General features: G+C 47.3%; 3 protein-coding genes across 3 annotated transcripts in view; all 3 read right to left on the bottom strand.

Moving 5' to 3' along the window:
* LOC135288460 (maestro heat-like repeat-containing protein family member 6) overlaps nucleotides 1-21,768 on the bottom strand; it is a 135,074-nt gene that overhangs the window by 49,614 nt on the left and 63,692 nt on the right. The window lies entirely within an intron of this gene.
* On the bottom strand, nucleotides 1,945-12,814 carry LOC135288428 (TOG array regulator of axonemal microtubules protein 2-like). The gene is made up of 8 exons (XM_064401822.1): nucleotides 12,747-12,814; nucleotides 11,844-11,996; nucleotides 10,564-10,681; nucleotides 9,489-9,592; nucleotides 7,913-8,117; nucleotides 6,523-6,739; nucleotides 2,739-5,438; nucleotides 1,945-2,284 (listed from the first exon to the last, which is right to left on the bottom strand). Exons 1-7 carry the CDS (start codon nucleotides 12,812-12,814, stop codon nucleotides 4,951-4,953), a joined length of 1,353 nt encoding a protein of 450 aa, XP_064257892.1. The 3' UTR covers nucleotides 1,945-2,284; nucleotides 2,739-4,950.
* On the bottom strand, nucleotides 13,460-16,389 carry LOC135288429 (TOG array regulator of axonemal microtubules protein 2-like). The gene is made up of 3 exons (XM_064401823.1): nucleotides 16,202-16,389; nucleotides 14,492-14,597; nucleotides 13,460-13,754 (listed from the first exon to the last, which is right to left on the bottom strand). The coding sequence occupies exons 1-3, from the start codon at nucleotides 16,387-16,389 to the stop codon at nucleotides 13,515-13,517; spliced, it is 534 nt and encodes a 177-aa protein (XP_064257893.1). The 3' UTR covers nucleotides 13,460-13,514.

Here is a 21,768-nt window from a genome sequence, read left to right on the forward strand (position 1 = left end):
TCTCTGTGATTTTATGCAATTTTATTCAGATGCAACAGGAGAACTGAGGTTTTTTATTAAAATATTCCATAATGAGTAACAGGCCTCGGGAGCATGAGGTACAGAACTGACATGTGAAAGCATGAGCATATCCTCCAAAGTGGTCAGTTTAATTGTCCATTTTATTACTCTTCTATTTACTCTACACTAAGAAGGAAACGCAAGCTTTGCTTGGAGGCAAAGCAGGCATGGGATACACTAGGATCCCTCGCAGGCTCACCAGGGCTGGCAGTGACAAAGCAGGCAGACTGCTTCATTGAGAACCACTACAGAGCTACATCCCAATGCGCTTTTAAGTACTATGGTATTATTAAGAGCTCCTTTTCTGCATGAGATACAAAAAAGGAGGTCCCAAATGATCTTCATGCAAGCATGCAGTAAAGACCTGATCCTGCTATCCTAATGAGGCTTTGGCTTTTGGCAATTACACACTTCCCATTCATCTTTTGATGCAGACACTTGTGGTTTTCCCCTACACCCTTGCAAGGCTGGCAGTTGCTGCTTCCCATTTCCTGTTCTTCCCTAGAGCCAGTACAGTGGCTGCTTTGAAACAAAAAGCCCTGAGATCTGGATAGCTTGAAGGAGCATGAAATGCTAATTGAGTGTTCATGGTGGTCATACCCAGGTCTGCACTTCCCAGTGCTCTGAAGCAGCAGCAGGAGGACCGTGCATCATTCCTGTTGGTGGATGTTCATGTTTCTGGTGTGCAAGAGCAATGACTTTGAGGAGGGACAAAAATGCCCCAATTCAAACAGTGGCTGTGCAAGGAGATGTGAAGTTTCACAGCCTTTTCTAGAACATTATAGAAAGATCTAAAAGAATATTGTGGCATTGAGTAGGTCCCTAATTTTGTCTCCATAGAAATCCCCAAAGGCCACATTCACTCTGCTGGTGATGGCAACCCCACAAGCTCACGGGCTAGTTTTCCCGCCAACATGCCACCCTGCCTGGGCTTTACTAGGCCAGGACTAGACCCATAGCTAAGCAAACACATGCAGCCAGGTGACATATAATTTTTCTTTCAGAAGACCTAATTAACACATTCCCATGCCGTTTCTTCTGTAACATCAGTAGGTGGCAACCATGAGAACTTTGCTGGCAAAAGGTTACATTTTGCACTGGGCCTAGAAGTGTTTTTCCCTAAGGCAAAGCAAAGTGAAATGTGAAGTTCAAAAGCTTCAAATGCCTATGAAAGGAAACTGCAGAATAATTTCTGGAAAGGCAGCATTGTCAATGATCATGCAGCCCAGCAACAGCTGGAGCTGCATCCAGAATTGCTTCTTCCAGCTGTGCAGGAATTCATTTCATTGGCAAACACTGTTCCATGATGAACAAATTGTCCCCTAGCTCGGGCTGAATGGCACCCAGGCTGCGGTACAGATTTGAGGAAGCCTTGTCACTTGTTATTGGCCTCCCAGTGCACTCATCCTTCTGCAAACAAGGTGAAAACAACACAGCTGGGCTGCTGTCCTGGGTAAATATACATACAGACAGTTTTTCCAAATCAGTGCATCTTTTCCCAGTGAAAGACACGAATTCTTCTTACCTATGAAATTGTGATTGAAGACACCTGTGAGCCAGATCTGTGTGAGACTGCAAAGGAGCAAAGCTTTGGGGTTTGGGCACTCTTCTCTTTGTTTCTTTTCTCTGGCCTTTTCTGAGCACAGAACACACCTAGGTAGAAAGCTTTTGACTATACAGGATCTTGTGGATCCATTGTCCCCCAAATAAGTCAACAGGTGGCCCTGTCGTAATGCCAAGTAACAAAGAGCAGCACAAATGACACAAAGAAAACATGGCCAAAGAGGAAGAGGAGAGGCCCAGTGAGGAGGAAAGGATGTGGTGAGACACTGGCACATTGAGTGAGCTGCACTCCCACCATCTCTAGGCTAGCAGGACCTGGTCTCACATTCTTCTCCCGGTTTATTTAAATTTAATTTATTTATTTACTTTTTTTTCATCATTAGTATAAAATATATACAATTAAAAATATGTAATCAAGATTTAAAGGTACAATCAAAACACATTTATTCAAAACTACATCTAAGGATCAGAACATATGTACATCTACTACAAAACCTAACATATAAATCCTATTCTTCAAACAATCTTCATACAGGCAGCAGCTTCTTCCTGAACTTGGAGAAAAGAGAGCTCTTCTGTACAGCAGGCAAGGACTTTGTGGGTAAGGCACCATGGGAATTGTCCAGAGGAACCTTCTCAGTAAGACTGTAACCAGTCACATCTGCAAAATGGAGACACAAAGTTTAACAGGGGCCACAATGCAAACCTAAAGCAGCTAAAGCTCCATATTTCATGGGACAGACATCCTGCAAACTTCTAAAGAGCTGCACAGGGAAACATGCTCCTGCTGGCAGGCACTTGAGGCAGGCCAAGGGAAAACCCTGACCCACTTCCACAGGAATGCCACAGGAGCACCCTGGCCTCTGGGCTGCCCTGGGACAGCAGGGAGCCCAGAGCCCTGTGCTCTCCAGCAGTGGCTCAGCTGCACATGCACGCTCCTGCTCCTCTCCCTGCCCCACAGCTGAGCAGCCCTCCAGCTCCACAGGCACTGGCAGCAGCACAGCTCATTGCAGGGGCACATGCAGGGCACAGCTGTTCCCTGGCAATGTGCACAGGCTCGCTGGGCTGCCACAAGACCCTTCCTCCCACCAGAGATTGGCCCAGCTCCCCCTCACCTCTGTGTGAGGCTGAGCCATGATCAGCCTTCACCTTGTCCTCAGTCTGGAGTTGCTTCAGGCTCCCCATGCCATGACTAGGAAGGGCGATGGAGAGAGAGGGCAGGTGCACACCCTTCCTTAGCATTTGGTCTCTTTTGGCACAGCTAACAAGGCAGATCTGGAGGTGTCCAACTCAGCACGTTGTCATCTCTCTGGAGAACATCATGCCTTCACCAGCCCAACATTTTGGAGAGGTTTTCCCGCACATGTGGAGGCTGGCTGGCAGCACATCTCTTCAGCTTGGTGCCCATCACCTTGTAGAGGGCAGAGGCAAGCTTGGTGGCCACAGTGCGGACATTGGCGCTTCGCACCGGCAGCGCCTTGTTCTCCAGGAAGGACCAGAGCACGGGCAGGGCGTCGTGCTGGACCACTTCAGGGCTCCTGGCATAAACCCACTCCACAAGCACTGCCGGGAGAGAGACACAGCTTCTCAACCACCAGCCTTAATGCAAACAGGGATCTACCTCTGCTTTTGCTAATTGGAAGCCTTCTGGCTAAGATCAGCAAAATAGCACAGAGCCCCATGATCCAGAAACGGGCAAAGCAGCTGATCATCCTGGAAACAGAACCACCAACCCCTCAGGACTAATTTCTCCAACCATAGCCTTGTCCCTGTGGCAGACTTTGTACCTTTACTAAATTATTGCACAATCACTTTCTGCATGAGCAATGAATGAAATGTCCAGTTGCTTTTTATTTCCATTAAGAAGTTGTCTAAACCCACACTGAAGATTTGGAAAAGCACCGTAGAGAGGAAATGGAGGGATTTCCAATAAAAGGGATGATTCCATTTTCATAACTTTGATGTCAAGTGCCATATGTTTAATCTGGCTCTTCCCTTTGCTCAGTGGCACACTGCAAAGGGCAGGATTAGAACACACCTCAAAACTCCAGCCCACCAGAGATGGCTGCTGCTTGACAGTTGGATTGGAAACATCAGTGACTAGCTGGTGTCTTTGGCAGAATGCTTCTGGGGCTTCCAACAAGCAGCTGTTTCAAACCTCAGGGTGCCTTAGAGAATTATCCAGACCCCATTGCTATGGCATTTGAGCATCTCCACATTTTAATGCCATTTCCCCTCCCAATCTTAATGGCATTTTTTCTTATAATGTCCACTGAACTAGGGGCATAGAGAGAGCAAAATGCTACACAAGGGACTGAAATTCATCCAAAACACAAGTATTTTCTCATATTGTCTCTGAAAACTGCTCTCTGCTCATTTTCTGAACCAAACTATGTCAAACACAGACAAAAATTTACTACCAACAGGCTCCTTGCATGGCAGATTTGGCTGAAAGCTCAAATCCTGAAAAGCTCTGGAGACCATTCTTATTTTCTGATCAGGCAAAATGTTATCTAGTAGCCATTTATTATTCTGTGGTGGAAGAGACTTCATTTTCTCTATGCTTTTAATCCACTGGCAGTCATCAATATTAAAACAGCTCCTGAAAGTACCCAAACCCCAATTGTGCTAAGCAGGAAAAGGGTTATGATACCCATTTTAACATGGGAATTCATTTGAGTTTAAATGCAATTAAAGACATTGGTGACTATTGAAGGTAAGGAACAGCTGTCTCTTCCTACTGAATCTCAGAGAGAACATCTACTTTTTCTAAAGTAGTCCTAATTTATGTTTCATTCCTTTATTTGAAAAAGAGATCAAAAGATCTGTAAAACTAAATTCCCTGTTGCTGGAGATCTACTTTTTTCAAAGCTCTTTAAAGGGCCTTTGACATTCCCAATTGCTGAACATGCCCTTTTGAGATTCCCAATGAAGACACAAAGTGTATTAAACCTTGCATTCAAAGATGTTGGCCTAATTAGCAGTGGCTTTAGCCCCAGTTAAAGCAAGGCTATCAATAGTCTGTTCTACTATATATTGGGATTATAATTTTCCCATTCCTTGGCTATTGCTGACATAGCAAGCACCTCTGAGGAATCAATTATCAGCTGCATTTGTAACATTTGGGACAGTGCTGACACAGGCAGACACTGTTTGCACACCCTGAAATGCTCAGTCCAGTGCCACTTTGACAGCACAGGCAGGGAGCCTCAGCACTCTGCTTCTGCCCCTCTGCCCCCAAAGGCTGCCTTGCACTAAATCCCTGCCTCTAATACGTCTGTTGAGTTTTGACCTAAGCTGTGACCCCAGGCTCTGCACAGTTCAGCCTCAAAGCTTTCCAAGAGAAAAACAAGAGTTCTGTGAGGACAAAACAAACTGATCCCCTGAAACAGCATTTGCCACCATTTTCCCTAAAAGATGACAGATGTCCCTGAGCTTCCAAGAGAGGAGCCAGCTGGGGTATTTTGAGTCCCTCCCTTTCCTGGAGCTGGGTTCTGAGATGCCCCAGTGGGAGCTCAGCCCCGAGGCCGAGCTCTGCCCCCATCTCAGGTGCTGCACAGCTCTGCAGCAGCCAGGGAAACCTGCCAAATACACCTGCCTTGGGCACTGGGCAGGAGGGACAAGCTCAGCACCTCCTGGTTTGGAGGAGCTACTCTGCTGTCTGTTCACAGGCATTGCCTGTAAATACTCCCTGGGAAGACCTCTTGGCCTAGAAGGGGAGGCCATACCTGTGATACACTCCGTGACATCCAGCAGAGCTTGGCCACTCAGTTGATTCCACTGGTAGCTGAACTCTTTCAGCAGTGATACCTTATCTACAAGTGAAACACATGTTTCTGCTCACTTTTCTGAGACCATAGGAGAAAGGACAGTGCAGAGGTAAAGGGTAGGGGCAACCCCATTCTATAAAATAAAGTACATTTCTGCTGGTTTTTGAATCCTTTTCTTCTTTCCTTCCAGCCTGCTTGGCAGGGATTTAAATTGCAAAAGAAAAGCTCTCCTTTCACATTTGTAAATGCAAAGTTGTCTGCTGTATCAGGAGCTATGTTAAAACATTTCCCATCAGGGACCTCAAGAGTTCAGTCACATGTAAGTAGTGAAATGGTTTTGCATCCCAGAGCAAAAAGGAAGAACCCCATACTTGGGACACAGAAAGGCACCGAGTCAGGCAGTTCCTGAATTCACAGAGCAGCTGAGGAGGAGAAAGTGGCAACTCCCCTTGAACACCTGCCTCTTCAACACTCCTATTTTCAGGCATATTTCCTCAGTGTGGCATTTTCAGAGCTGACATAAATCTGTGTGGCAAAGGAATTGAGAGCAGCCTTTGCCTATGTAGCTAACTGCTGTAGACATCTTGCCCCATGCAAAACAACATGTGGAACAGGGCACCATTGACAGCTGGGTTTATACCTATTTGTTATAAAGAAATGAACTTGGCGAATCCTAAGTTCCCCTTTGAAAATAGAAGACAAAGAAGAAAAGGGGAAAATAGGCAGCTAATGCCTATCATGTAGAGCATTCCCGGTGGCTGCTCTGCAGGAGCTCTGATGGGTCACTCTCTCTTCATGCCAAGAGCAAAGCTATTCATTTGGGAAGTCAAACGGGGCCCAAGCAAACTCCAAACCCCCTTTATCTCTGAACTGTAGCAAAGCTGTAGTCTGGGACTTGCTCTTCAGACAGGCAGCACAGAGCCAAGGGCTCCTGGGACTTTTGGGAAATGCTGATCACGTTCAAGCCTGTTGGGGGACTGGTGCATAAGGACTGCACCTGCACAGCTTTTGGGGGATGCCAGCTGGAGCTTTCCACAGACAACAGCAGCTATCAAGGCACTCAGCACTCTCTTGTGTCGGAGAGACAGAGACACAGGTGAGGAGAGTCCATGCCAGGGCTCAGCCTTACCTAAATGAGCAATGGATTCTTCCAGCGCTTTCACAGCTGCGGCACGAACCCTGGGATCCTTGGAGTTCAGGTTCTTCGTTATTCCTTCCACCAAACCAATGATCACCGGGTTCAAGGCGTCTTTCAGGACGCCTGTGATTTCAGCCAGCACGTCCAGCGCCTTCTGCTTCACTTTCTTGTGGCTGTCAGATATTCTCAGGACAAAATAATCAAAAATCTGTGAAGAGAACAAACAACAAGAAAGCTGAATTCACATGTCCTTGTTTGAAGAGTGGATGTAGCAGTCAGCAATGTAAAAGATGAGAGTGATCCTTTCTGTCAGGTCAGCACTTGCTTGCACAATTTCACTCTTTTCCTGTGGGCCACTCACTGGAATGGTGGCACAACCTCATGCTGCTAGAAAGATTTTCTTCTGTTTTTAAGAGGTTTGGTTGGGGACAGAATAGTTCCTATGGTATTTCACTCCATCTGTAAATCATTAAATCCATTCCATTTATTCATGCTAAAGACTACCTTTGCTTTAGAAGTATGGAAGCAGATGTTTACAATGCCCGGTTTTCTACACAGTTGCCTCAAGTACTGAGGGCAATTAGGATTTTGCCAAAACTACGGCTGGAGGAGATCTAAGTTTTCTTTTGTTTGTCTCAGCAGCAGTATCTGGAGAAGTGCAGGGCTCTGATCAACTCTTCCAGGATGCAGATCATTTCTCTAAGTAACAGGTAGACTTCTGGAATTTAATGAGCTGTACAGCCCTCATTAGAGCAGGTTCAGTCCCTTGACAGACACATCATCAGGCACCTTTTCTTGGAGAAAGGGGAAAAGCAGCTACTGGGAGGAGATGGCAGAGATGAGTCCTTAGCTGTTTTCCTCCTTTTCCAAGGAGAAAAAAAGACCCCCCAAGAAGGGTGAGCACTGTCTTTACCAAGAGGAATAGGAACAAGGATGGAAATGAGAGCCAGAGTTGTGCCTGTGCAAGACTAGATGGAGTATATGGAAGTATTCTTAAAAAAACCCTGGGTTTAAACCATCCCAGTCTGATCTTCTCTTCCCTAGGTAAACCCATTTTTGGTCTAGAGAATAATTGCCATGCTTTCAGTGGCTGGATTGCCTTCACTTAACCCAGCTGGGAGTAGGAGAGAGCAGCAGTCACACCAGCAGAAAATTCTGTCATCATCTGATGAACAGCATCAATAGGCTCCTGCCAGACGTATACAGCTGGACTGAAATAACTTGTCCTGAAGCCTGGACCTGAATTAAATTTGCCTGGGTAAGAGGGACCAGCGTGTCCCAAACAGCCAGGATGGAGTGCCAAGACACACTGAATTAACTTTACTGCTACAGGCTTAGGAAAGGAGCTAAAGGAAAGGAGCAATGAAGATACACTACATACTTGGACAATGTTAGTGGAGATGAGCTGGGGGCTGGTTTTGCACAGGTCTTGGAGGAGTGACACTCCTTCCATGCGCGTCTGAAACCCCTTGGCCTCCAGGAGATTGTAAAGCTTCTGGAGCAGCTCTGTTTCTTCCTCAACCGGAGGTAACGTGACCTGGGCTTGTGCACGGTGTAGGAGGCATCCATCAGAGGTAGATTTCACCCTGGAAAATAAAACCAAATGAGGACCTGTTGGTGATAATACCTTCAGTAAATTGTGAGCAAAACATCTTCAGTAGCTTTTCTAATGATGTGATTTCAAGCTGGAAAGTCATGAGGCTCTGAAAAACAACGTGGACCTCATGACAATCATTTTGGGAGACAATCTGCAAGGAACATTCTCGCCAGTGCTCACTCAGAAAAAGCAAGGATAAGATGCATCTGATCTATCTTCAGATGGCTGCCAAGGCACACAGGTCACATTGCTTTGTGGAGAAAGAGACACACTACTTCCAAGTTTAAGTGGCTCCTCATATGGGATGTTTTTGTCTCATAATAAGGAAACTCATCACTCTGGAGAAGTGTCTCTACAACCAGGCATGACAATCTGCAAAAATAGCTCAGATGCATCTGAACAGATGAACAGGGTCATATGTGAAGGATTCAGAAAATCAGTCACAGAGATAAAAACAGAAGCCAGACACCCCAGAACTATGCTCACATTTCATTTGCTTCCCTAGAGACTAGATCCACAGCTTAACAACCCCCCTGGGAACAATTCTCCTGGATCAACCTGTCTCTTGCATGAGCATGGAAAGATGCTAGCTATGCTACTGAGGCATGTGGTCACTTTCCTGCCACTGCTGAGCGTGACAGAGCTAAATAAATCCCCTCTGTGATCAGAGGAGAACAGGTACAAGTAGCTCTGCAACTGCCGTGAAGAGACAGCAAGGACCAAATTCCTGTCTTAAATGCTGATTGCAGCACAGGACAAAGGAAACCAAACATGCTGTCTCCATCAAGCAAATCAGATGAAGGACAGGAATATCAAGACAAAAAGTACACATTGAGACACCTGTTGCCTGAAGTTGATCAGGAATTGCATTGCTACTTACTACTCAAACTTGATCCTGTTTCAGGGTAAGAAAACCATGATTCAGCCAGGCCAAACCACATGCATGAGAACTGCATCTTTGTGGAATGGCATCCTGCTTCTAGACTGAGACTTCTCATCAAAACACCCATCAGGAAAAGACTCCACTCAGATGAAAAAAAAGCCCTGGTTGAATTTCCTTGTCCCAAGTCAGGCAGCAGAAACTTGGCCCTGTCACAGCCTCCATACCACTGCCCTTGCCACTGCACTGGATCGTCTGAGCTGCAACCAATGGGGTCTTTTTGTCTCTCAGTTGTGAAAACCCCTCCAAAGAAGTTGTGTTCAGTGTAATGCAGAAGTAGACATTTTTTTATCATAGAGCATTTGTAGGGAAAGAGAACAATCTGTGTCACTGGCCATCTCTGCCAGAAAGATTTTCCTGAGGAAGAGACATGTACAGCTTGTCATGTGCTTTGTCACATCTGAATAAAGTGCTCAGTACTGTTTGCTAGAAGACAATGTGGCCTGGGGCTTCTTGGAGCCATCGTTCCTCTTCTTCACCAGCTCCTTGACAGATGGGCGTTCAGCCTTCTGGTTTTCCATCCCCTACAAAGACATAGAGAAACCCCATCAATCTTTAGAGTATAAAATAGGAAATTCCCTGCTTAAAACACAAGTTAGAACCAGGATCACTGCTACCAAGTTAGGAAACATTTCCTAACTTGCAGATAGAAACAGCCCAGGGATTCAGTGATGCCAACTCTTTGCTTTCAATAGCCCAAGGCAGGCTATGGGTGCTACTAGACTGAGCAGCAGTCTAAAATCCCAAATTCATTAGTCTTGAGCATAAATGGGAATAATGCAAACTGGCAGGCAACAAGTGTTCGTAAACAACAGAAGCAACAGAAAAATCTGGACTCTCTGGGGGTTGGCCCATTGTGTTGGAAGGATTTGGTTCAACACTCACTCTCCCTGTGCCTGAACAAAGGCATGCTCCCTTCTGTAATGTTGATAAAAAAAATAAAATCCCCGCCCCCCCCCCCCACAAAAAAAAAAGAAAAACAAAGGGGTTTCCACTGGATGCTGCTGAATTCACCAAGATTTTTCCAGTTCCACAGAGCTTGACAGCAGGGCAGTATTCCCAAAAGACTGTAACTGTAGTAACTAGGATTGACTTGGCCATCTTTTGTAAATTTGGAAATTTTTAGTACTACTACTTCCAGTATCTTTTGCAAAGACTCTGTTCTCTTCAGAAGCACTATTCTCACTTAATTGCTTTACTGGGCAGAGGAGGGAGAGCATGGTGGGGGCTTACACTTAAATGTAAACCCATTTGCTCTCTTTCCCTTTCTTCTTTGTGAATGATATTGAAAATATTCCAAACCCCACTTTTTCCCTAATAACATCAATTTCTTTGTGGTCTGCAGATGAACAGGCTGAGGATTAACATCTCATTCCCAGGAGAAAAATGATTCAGTAGAAGAGGAATGAGATCAAGACAGATTGGGGATGTTTGATCTCATATTAGCAGTGGCAATACTTGCACCAAGGAGCCATTTCTACTGCCAAGCACTTACTTTCTTCTGCATTCTTGTCAGAATATCTTCCAGGTCATGGGTGGAAAGAGATCGCTCCAAAAGCATTTTAAATTTTTGATGATTGAGCAACATCTTCACCATCTCCTGTCCATAATGCCTAAGGGAGGGAGGGAGGGAGGAAAGGAAAGAAAAGTGAACAAACAAAGGAAGAGTGTGAACAGAAGAGGCTTATACCTTAAACTCATCATGTGCAATCCTTGCACAAGAAGGCATTACCTACTCAGCAAAGAAGGAGATTTGCCTCCACTTGACACTGCACAGTGCTGTCAGATGAACACAGGAGGCAAGAGGAGAATGTGGGGCAACAGAAAAATACCATTTCACTCTGAAACTGTGGGTGTGCTCCTGTGGGATCAAAGGATCCCAGAGAACAAGCAAAACACATCTGCTTTGTTGTCAGAGCCTATTAGCAGTGTCTTGCTGCCATTGCACAATAATTTGCCTTTCTTTAACTGGCAGGGAAGCCAGGACAAAACACCTCCTGCATCCTATTGATTATTCGATACTATATGCATGCACAGGGGCAGCTAGTTGCTCTGGTGTTCTTGGCAGCTATTAATGGGAATTTCATCATCAGAGTAAGGGGACTTTGGTGGTTTGGGTTGATTTTGCCACTGGGAAACCACAGTTTTCTTCAAGAAGAAATTTGGAGGTCACTGAGCCACAGATAACAGCATTCTAGAAATCTGCAGACCAAGTTCAGAAAGACTGAATATGTTGGCTAAAGACCCCTGAAATATTTATAGGAATGTATTAAATTAATGAAAAACAAATGTTTGGGATCCTTCAGTAATGAATATTAGCCAACACTTTGGCTTTGTGTTGTGCACCTAAAGACAATCAAAACTGTTGGACTGGCTCATCTGAGCTCTTTTGATCTCAGTAAAGAATCCTTCAAGCCACAGGAAGTTGGCAATGCTCATTTCTGCTGGCCAACCTCAGGTTACCCAGTACAGTCATTTGCCCAGGCAAGCCAGAGCAGCGGTCACAGCACCAAGGCTGACAGAGCTCCAGAAGCCTTTGGACAATGCTCTCAAGCACATGCAGTGACTCTTGGGGTCACTGCATATGACCAGGAGTGTGACTGGATGACCCTGATGGGTCCCTTCCAACTCAGCATATTCCATGCTTCTATGACCCTTATTCACACAGTGAGGGAACTTCATATTTCCTTCAGTTTCCACTCTTGTGGGGTTTTACCTTTATAGCCAGGCACAAAAGGCTTTTCCTGTTTTAGGAGGTGAAATGAAGATCATTACCTTGTGTCCTGGTGACAGTCCTGAGCAAGCTTCCCTGCCACGTGTGCCAGCCTCTCAGCCCTGGCTGTGCCTGCCAGCTTTGTGACTCCAATTCTCTCCATCAGGGACAGGAGGAGCTCGGCCCCACACTTCCGCACCTGGGCGTGGCAGCTTCTGGGAAGGAGAGAGCAAACCCTGGGGCACAGGGAGAAGGAGCAGCAGCAGCACAGGCCTTGGCCAGAGCCTGCTCCCTGTCCTTGCTGGGGGAAGGAGGCCTGGCTTCTCCCTGCAACTTTAGACACCGCTAGAAGGTTCTGTCCTCAGGTAAACACAAAGCTAGCATTCTACAGAAGGACTGCCTGCAAGGCAGAGGGAGGAATTCAGTCTCCCTGCACTCTCTGATACTCAGCTCCTTTCACAGTATTTACTCTGAGAAAGATTAAGGAAATAGATTACTCATGAATGATTTAGAAATTAAAGACAACTCATGCTGACCCATCAGAGGGCACCCAGTACACAGAGCTGCAGCGGGATTGAGGCTCTTTCCACCCATGATCCCCAAATCTGCAGACCTCTGGGAAGAAACAAATGCAGGGAAAACACATTGTGGGCGATGAAGTTGCAGAATATCCAGCAATGCAGCCTGTTTCTTCTGTGAGGCTTGGCAATGGATACATCTGAATGTTTTACCCTATTCCAAAGCTGAGGAAAGGAGGGACAGGCAGTTTAGCCAGGCTGTCCTGTTCTAGAGAGTGTCTCTTGGGAACTATCAGGCCCAGCACCAACATTTAAGGCAGCATTTGCTTCAACTGTCCCATGGCAGTCAGGCTGTGAAGGTGCCTTTAAAGTGATTCATCATCCCAAGGCTAACATGAAACATGAGTTTGAATAGAAAGTAGAGTTCTATGGCCAGGACAGTCATACAAGACTCCTTTTGGCAGGAGCTGCACCTGCTGTGCAGGCTGTGCCACACCCAGCAGATTGTCCCCCATGTGCTCCACGCCCCAGCAAGTACCCTCCTCCTTTCTCAAGCTAATGGCATCATGAGGAGACATGGTTTTCCCAGGGCCCCTGTGGTTAGTGCTGTGAAATACCAAACACCACTCACAGCTGCAATTGCAATTGTCCCTCTTGCCACAAAAGCACAAGGCTCTATCCTCAGCCTTTGCAGGCACTTTCACTTCCCCACCAGTCACCACAGCTAGGAAAATCTGACAGCCTGGGAGAACTCCAGGAAGCAGCAGGAAGCTGAGTCAGAGGACCTTTCATTTGGGTATCAGGAAAAAGGTTTTTCACCCAGACGGTGGTTGGGCACTGGAACAGGCTCCCAGGGCAGTGGTCACAGCACCAAGCCTGACAGAGTTGAAGAAACATTTGGACAACAATCTCAGGCACTTGGTGTGACCCTTGGGTTGTTCTGTGCAAGGCCAGGAGTGGACTCAATGGTCCTGATGGGCCCCTTCCAACTCCCCATATTCTAAAGTTCTGGGATTCTGAGAACTAATAGGCTGCAGGAGGGCAGAAACAGGTGACAAGAAGAGAGAAATGATGTTGATTGGAGAATGAAGTCACTGAGTTCACAGAAGATGCAGCATACAGGACCCTTCCCTCCCAACCATTCCCATTCTCTGTCTCATCCCTTCTCCCTCCCACACACTAGAAGGTGAAGAATATCACTAAAAGAAGAACAACCTACTTGACTCCCATGTCCATGAGAGCAGTCATTGCTCGTGCAGGAGTCACATTCTCCACCATGATCCCCAGGGTCTGACTGGCTGCTTTCTGAACAAATTCTGGGGAGTTGGACACCATCTGCAGAAGGACCCGAGCAACCTCATCCACCTCAGAGTCCATGTTCTTCTTCAAGGTCACAAAGAGCTCTCCCAGAGTGACAATTGCAGAGTAGGACACCTTGGAACGGAGGTTGGCCACCTGGACAAATCATGAGGGGAAACATAAGAATCACCTTGAAAAGAAAACCAGTTGCCTTCAACAGAAGTCCCAGAAAATGACAACACATCCCACTGTGTCCAGAGAAACATCAAAGTACAGTAAGAGCAGGAGAGCACAAGTACAGAAAGGCTTTTACTCTGGCACCAATTTCTGGTCTCAGACCTGCTTACTGCAGGCCTAAAAAAAATATTTCATTCAAGTGTTCTACTTAACCCTTCTAAAATGTTCACAGCTTTGATTTTAAGCCCTTTGACTAGAAAACTGAAGCAAGGGCTGCTTTCAAATCATAAAAGCACAAATCATAAAGATAGAAGAGTCAGGTGCTCCTGTTCAAAAAACAACACCAGCAGCTGAAGCACTCAGCCAGGAAACAGAAAACACAGGCTCAGACCCAGAGACCAATTTGCAGTGTTGAATTACAGCTTGGGCAGAGACTGGGACTCTGGCAAATAACCTCATTAGTGTCTCAGTTTCTGCATTTGCACATTGCATTATAAGTGCACCACACTCAAAGACAAGTGTCAGATACCCAGCTTACCAGTAAATACAGCTACATGTACCCACAGATCCTACAGATAGCTGACAGAAATTAGAAATAGAAGGTCTAAAAGCAGAAATGAAGGCAGACCCTGAGCACACATGGAGATGAACAAGCACATACCTGCTCTACACACCATGTATGAAGTATGTGGGACAATTCAGAACAATGTTCTCACCTCGTTGGTAACTGCCAAGCAAATGTCATGAAGTCTGGAAAGCAGGACCTCTGAATGGGACCCAGCCAGGTGTTTGATGTTGTAGAGTCCCTCCTCCTTCAGCTCCCTGAAAGGCAGAAGATTATTTTTTTCTCTCCACCAAGGCAGCACCTGCTGAGATTATCAGGCTGGCAGCTCAGTCAAACAATGGGAGGTGCTTTTCAAGGAGTACTTAATTTAGTTATGGAAAAGGTTGCCACAGGATGATGTGGCTGTCAAAAGCCTACAGAAATCCAAGAGGTGAATAGAGGGGTTTCAGAGTGGCCATTTAAGCAGACAGCCTTTCTGAAATCTCTGGCACATGATGCCCCCTGGCACTGCTTCCTAGAAGCTGTAGACCAGACCAAGCTGCTGTTTCTTGTCACCTCCCTGTGCCTGTCCCTGAGACACAGTCCCACCTGGCTGTTTTTGGGGCATTTTCCTTCTTTGTCAGCTGCAGCAGGCAGTTCAGCACTGAGAGTCTGCACTGGCACTCTGGAGCTGATTTTCCCCTCTGCCATCTAGGCCTCTCTGTCACCCCCTCCACTCCACCTCACATATTCCTCAAAAAAGCAGCAGGATGTCCCAGAAGATTCCACCCCTGAGCAAGAACTGTTGAAACTCTGGCTTTTCCCAAAACCCCCTACCTAAAACAACCCCCACAACAGCAACGTGTTATTTAAAAGGTGCAAACAACTCTGTCTCTCAGCACTTTGTGCAGGGCCTCAGCTACAGGAAGGAATGTGAGGCATCAGGGCTGCAGCACGGGGCTGGCGACTGATCCCACAGGCACCCCTGAGCGTCATCCGGATCCCCTACACCTGCAGAAGCTCTCTGCACCTCACAGGACACCCAAGAGAAATAGGGAAGAGAAAGCAGAAGAGAAAGGACAAAACAAAGGTGACTGCACAAGGAGATGCATCGTGGCAGATTTTTCATGCTCATCCCAGTGTGTATGGAGTCCTTACCCCTGTGTGAATGAAGCATCTACCAGGGAGAGATCAAAAGGACATTAAAAAGGAAACCAATATCACCTAACATTTGTAGGGTTATCACCTCTGGGCCTCCTTCTGCCTGTGTATAATTTTGGGACACATGGTGAGTATTGACAAAACATCTCAGGCCCATATGAAGCAGTGAGAAGGAAAAAGTTGAATTCCAAAAGTGCAAGATTCCTAGAGGATTTCATATCTTTTTCCTTCTCTTCTGCCATCAGCCCTTCAGGAGTAATGAGAGGCTGAGGGACTGGACAGCACAAGTCCCTGGAGGAACTCCCTGGAGCTGCTTCTGGGACTCCCATGCAGGAGGTCACAGGGAGACGCTGTCACCTGCCATTGCTGTCAGCAGTGGGGGCAGAGAGGAATCTTACTCAGTCCCACTGGGCCAGTGGCCCAAGGCACCCAAATCTCTACACTCAAAACTTCTGCCATCCCCTCAAGGTTTCCTTTGCAGCTCCATGGAACAACAGGCAAAGCGAGGAAGCAGCACGGAGCTGCTGCAGCTGGAGCAGTGCTGCAGAGCAAGGCCAAGAAAAGGCTGCTCTCAAATCTTTATCCTCTCACTGCTCTGGAGTGGTTTCACGAGTGCCCTTTGTCCACTCTGGGCTCTCAGGGGCTCAGAGGTACTAGCAAGACACGATTCTAACCTACCTTAATGCCAAGAGGGACACAGAGTGAACAAGGCCTTTCTTACCAGTCATCGCTGCTGAGCAAGGAGAGTGCCTCCAGCAAGGAGTGCTGTGGGTCTGGAGAGGCTCTGTCCTTCTGCCCATGCCCACGGAGCGGCTCCTCTCGGCGCTGGGCACCAGTGGCCGTCTGCGAGGTCACTGCAAGGAGAGGGTCGGCCATGGGCGCTGCGGCCCGGGCAAGGCACCCCGCCATGGAGCGGCCTGCAGCCCCATCTCCCAGCCAGGGTTCCCTGTGGTGCCAGCTGGCACTGGCTCAGAGACTTCCCTGCTCTCTGGCTCCTGGGGCTCCTTGCTTTCTCCCAGCCCCCCAGCTGGGCACAGCTCCAGGCTAAACCTGACAATTGCCCCGCAGCCCCAGCTCCCCAGGGCCACAGGTGCCACGGCCAGCGGCAGGTTCCTGTGACCGCAGAGCTCCCGCTCCCTGCCAGACAGCGCTGAGCAGCAGCACTCGCTGCCCAGGAGGGAACCCCTCAGTGCCCCTCTTGTCTCAGCACCCTGATTTCCCCAGCCCTGAGGACAGGGGCCCTCTGCAGCTCCCTGAGGAGAGACCTGCAGCTGCCTGGAGACAGCACCAAGCCAAGCCTGAACAGGCCAGCCCTGCTGGGCCCGGCTCAATCCCCACGGAGCAGCTACCAGGGAACAGCCATACCTGACCCTTCCCACCTGACAGCGCCTCTGTTCCCACGGACTGCAAATATTCTAGACAGCGGGCAGCTGAGTGCACATACATTTTAGTATCCCTACTATTGGGAAGGGAGTACTTTATGGATGTTGTTCTTTCCAAACATCATCAATCTGTACTCTTTCAGAGGTGCACACTGCCTGTATTTCAAAGATGCTGAGGTGAAATTTGTCATCTAATGGATGTGTTTGCAAACTCAGTAGGTTCTAAGCTTTCTCTTGTGGAAAAAATGTACTTTCCAGACTAGACAGTTGATTAAAAAGGTTTCCAAATGCACTCTGAGGATAAAAATATGCAAATACAGATCCACATTGTTGGCAGACACACTCTCTTGTTGATCAGTTGACCTGGGTTTGCCTTAATTAAATTTATGGTAAGGAAAAAAACTTAGAGGGTATGAAGAAAATCAGATGATAAATGCATTTCTTATGAAACCCATTTGTCATCAAAAGCACTGTCAATCAAAAATTTCATGTTGTGCACTAAAAAGCTCCTTTTCTAATGTGTAGATGAAAACATTTGAGCTGTCTACAATGATGGATTATAAATATTGCACAGAATCTTGATGAACTGCCCTAGACTTTATAGGGTTTTTGTGCTACCTTGCATGCTCTCACAAAATATGGAGGAACCATAACAAGAAAAATATTCAGACAGGAGCTAATCTGGGTGTCCCTGAGGTACCCCAGCCACTGACACCAGTGATGTCACTGCAGAAGTCTGTAGACATACACATCTGGATTTAGTATGAATGGAGAGCCACCTCAGGCTAGTTCTGTTCAATTCTGAACATGGAAGTAGCATCACTAGAAAAGAGCATTGAAGTATCACTCCTAGCTGCCATCTTCTTATCTCACCCTGCTTGGGATCACAGCACAGGCAGGCTGCCCACAAAGGAGAGACAGGAGCCACTAGGGACTATCTGCTGTGTATTTCCTGCAGGCAGCAAACAGCCTGGGAGCAGCAGGCAGCCCCTCCTGGTGTCATCGGCTGCACATGGCTGCTGTATTTGCTGGGTGACACAGGAGGCACTGCTTGTTCCCTCTTGGCACTGCAGGCTGTGGGATGGCAGCAGCGAGGAGCCTTCGGGCACTTCTGGGAGCAACAGCAGCACGACTGCACCAAGCTGCTGACTGCCCTGCAAAGACAGCCCTTGCAGGGATAGGAGAAAAGCTGGCTGCAGAACTGGACAGCAGCACAGGCAGTGGGCCAGATGGTGAGTGAGCAACTGATGGTGGTGGTTCTCGCAGGTGCACGGTGAGCACACCCTGGCAGACTGCCCTGCAGCTCACCCTGCAGCCACAGCTGCCTCCTGGCACCAGTGCTGTAGTTTGGACTATCAGGATGGGCAAAAGCCAGAGCTTAGGCCTTTACACTACTTGATTCAGCTCAACTTTCCAACAGAGCTCTAAGAACCACTGCTCCAGCACTACCAAGCTGGAGTAATTCAAAAGTAGACTTGCTGTTCGTTCTCAGGACAGACTATGGACCCAAGATCCCAGCTGTGCTGGCTGAGGCAGGAGGCAGTTTGTACTCCTTGTGCAAGGAAAAACCTGTGTGGAGAAAGCTGCCATGGAGCAGGCTTACCTGAGGAGCTGCATGGGAAGCTGCCATCCCCATGGATGATGGGCCTATTGGGCAGTAGGGACACATTGTCCTGGTTCTTCAAGACCTTCTTCTTCAAGGCACTACCAGGGTGTTTTCTCTGCACTCTAGAAGCTGTGCCATCAACAGGTGGGAGGCTAAAGCCTGCAGGGACCAATGAGGAGCTTCTAAGTGCAAGGCACTAGACAGGGTGATGATGGAAAGGGTGAGAAAACTTGCCAGAGCTGGCTAACATCTCTTTGTTATCCCAAAGAACTTCACATATAACAATGGCACACTAATATGGGCAAAAGAATCACAGATTCCTAGAAGAGTTTGGGTTGGAAGGCACCTTTAGGCACTATCTAGTCCAACACCTGTGAGCAGAGACATCTTCATTCTGATCCAGTTCCCCAGGGCCCCATGTAAGCTGGCCTTGAACACCTTCAAGGATGGACCAACAACAGCTTCTCTAGGCAAACCCTTCCAGCTTTTCATCCCCTTCCTTTAAAAAAAAATATCTCTAATATCTACTTTAAATCTACTCTCTTCTAGCTTCAAATTGCAGCAATTCTTCCCCTAAGAAACAAGGAAACCCAGTACTGCTTTGCTTTTGTTTTCCTGTTCCAGAGGCTGGCAGGGGAAGTTACCAGAGAAAGTGCAGATAACCTTGCGTGCTGCCCTGGGGCTGAGTGCTGCCTCCTGAGGGCCCTGCTGCCGCCCTCGGGCAGCGCTCACAGCCCTGCAGGCAGAGCCCCTCGGCCGGGATTCAGTCGGGAACGCTGCTTGCTCCCGGGGCTACAACAGAAGCACTGCCTGGGGGCTTCAGCACAGCTCTACAGCACCAGCTCCTCAGCAGGGAGTGGCAGGAGAAGGATCTCTGGTGTTTTCATGAGAAGGAGTTGCATTTTGTTTCTTCCAGGTTGCACCCTGGTTGAAAAGCATTCTTTTGGACTCACCTTGCCTGGAGGCTGCTCTCCAGGAGAGAGTCTAAAGCTCTAGTGTGCTTTGCAAGACAGAATTTTCTACTCTGAAAGACTTTCGAGGCGAAGGGGGGAAACTAATATTCTGTTACTGACTCACTGAGGCCATAAGCAAGACACTTCATGCTCCTGTATTTTTCTTTCAGAAACAGAATTAAATCCCAAGCAAGCTTCCACTCAAATGCAAGTGGAACAGTCCCCCAGTCTGACTGCAACACTGTGCAAAGGGCAAGCAAGTGGTCAAAAAGGACCACCACAAGTGTAGCCACCACTTACTTGCTTCAGCTTCATCCCCAGGCTCAACTGTCTCCAGAATGGGCTGCAAGGATGTTTTCCTTTGCCTCCTTTTCTTCATCTCTCTCTCCAAAATCTCTGCATCCTTCCGCTCTAAGTTCTTTTGAGCCAACATGCACAATGCAGCACGGATCTAGGTGCAATGAAAATGCATCATAGACTGTAAGGAGAGACACACAAACCAGACACAACATCTCCTCAGGAGCACAGAGTCCACAGAGTGCCATAGGTTTCAATGCAGCTCCATATCCATTCCAAAAGTTTCAGAGGAATGTCTCCCATCCTCACCTTGGCAATTACACACAGCCAGGTGGAACACTTCCGTGCCACAAACTTACACCGCTCCAACTGCAGCCTATGTCAGGAAGCCCTGCTTGAAGCATGAAGGTCATAGGAGTGCTCCAAGACAGAGGAAGAGCTGACACGGCCAGTGAGCAGGCAGTTCAGTTCCTACAGGCCATGGCAGGAGAATGAAAACCATGTGCAATATCCAGCAAGGAGGGGTAATTAGCTGTTGCTTAACACTCATGGCCAGCAATTGCAGCTGTTTCTCACTTCCTGGCTTCTGAAGGACTCAGCTCTAAAGGACTCTGAAGGACTTGGTCTCTGACATCAGGAGACCAAAATGGGGAGTCATATGAAAACAAGCTGCAGAAACACTGCTGTTAATGAGCAGAAAACTTGAGAATGAGAGGGCTGTGACATACAGCCAGAAAGGTAACCAGGAAAAATCAAACTCTCCCATTTTCTTTTGCAGCCTTGCTTACACACAACATTAGAATCTTTGCTTCTCTGCTTCCGAGGATGCACTTTGCTTACATTCACTGATGTGTAGCTTATTCTGTCATTCAGAACTTCTCTAAAACAGCCTTTGCACATAAAAAATGCTTCTGACATGACCTTAGCACCATCTCCAAACCAGGCACCTTGACACCACTGCAAACAGCCAAGCAATTGCTCTCTAGTTGTCAAATATATTCCCAAGAGAATCCACATTGCCCAGGAGAGGATGATTATGATTTTCAGTGACATTTTGGGCCAAGCACTAAACAGCCACTGGAAAGGAAATCTGCTCATCCCTGTCCTTCTCCCTTACCTTTCCAAAACCTTCCCTCAGGTCTGTGTCACTCGTAAGACCAGGATCAGTTGATGATCCATCTCCTTGGCCCGGCTCAGTGGGAGGCCTGGAAATGAAAGCAAAGGTTTGTGTAAATCTCTGGCAGATGTCAAGCCCCCAAAACCACAATGCTGGACAACAGGCAAGACAGGTTCCAGATTGCAGAGCCCTCAGAAGACACAGAGACTGTGACTGAGAGCAGCAAGGTACAATGCCTAGAGCCTCTCCCAAGGGATGGGCTACTGGCAGCAGACATGACATTACTCTGCTGGCCAGCAGACTGAAACCTGCTGCATGATGAAGGCCCCAGCCCCTGGATGCTGGAGAGCCTCTGTGTCTGACAGAGATGGGTAGAGATGGAGATTGCTCTTGACAGCAATTCTTATCTGCTCTTATTCATGCTGATATTAGTAAGCATCTTCTTTTGGTTCCTAAAAGTCCCAGGTTCTAATACCTGGATGCATTTAGAGCAACATTTTCTTCTCTTTGTTGGAATATTTTAGAGGACATGCAAAGAAAAACTTAGCATTGCAGGAGTGTTACCCAAACATGAACTGTGTTCTTGGCACCAGATAATTCATTTTCCCCGAGGGTTTCCTTCTGAACTGTATGAGACTGGGCCAATTTTGGGCCAGCCTGATTAAAGGCTGATTTTCTAATTGCAAGAAGAACAATGGAGCTCATTCTGAAATACTCTCCAACAGAGCTGTTAGAGCTAAGAGAACTAATTCTTTACATGGCTTCACAGAGGGTAAATTCATACAGCAGCCAAGCAGTTTGAGAGGAATCCCTGTCCTAAAATGGGATTCCTTCACCCTGTCGAATGCTTCAGTCAGTAATAAAAGTGAGACAGCTAAGGATTAATGATATAGGTCATTTCTAGTCCAGAATGAGTCCAGAAAAAATGTCACC

This window comes from Passer domesticus, chromosome 33, assembly GCF_036417665.1.
Source record: "Passer domesticus isolate bPasDom1 chromosome 33, bPasDom1.hap1, whole genome shotgun sequence".
NCBI classification, from domain to species: Eukaryota; Metazoa; Chordata; class Aves; order Passeriformes; family Passeridae; genus Passer; species Passer domesticus.

Coding starts and splice junctions, on each gene's coding strand:
- LOC135288428 (XM_064401822.1), bottom strand. CDS start 12,814: ATGGGGGACAATCTGCTGGGTGTGGCACAGCCTGCACAGCAGGTGCAG. Junction 10,682..11,843: donor GACTGTCACCAGGACACAAG/GTAATGATCTTC, acceptor TCCCTCCCTTAG/GCATTATGGACAGGAGATGG. Junction 9,593..10,563: donor TGACAAGAATGCAGAAGAAA/GTAAGTGCTTGG, acceptor ATGTCTTTGTAG/GGGATGGAAAACCAGAAGGC.
- LOC135288429 (XM_064401823.1), bottom strand. CDS start 16,389: ATGGCGGGGTGCCTTGCCCGGGCCGCAGCGCCCATGGCCGACCCTCTC. Junction 14,598..16,201: donor TTGCTCAGCAGCGATGACTG/GTAAGAAAGGCC, acceptor TCTGCCTTTCAG/GGAGCTGAAGGAGGAGGGAC. Junction 13,755..14,491: donor GCTTGGCAGTTACCAACGAG/GTGAGAACATTG, acceptor TGATTTGTCCAG/GTGGCCAACCTCCGTTCCAA.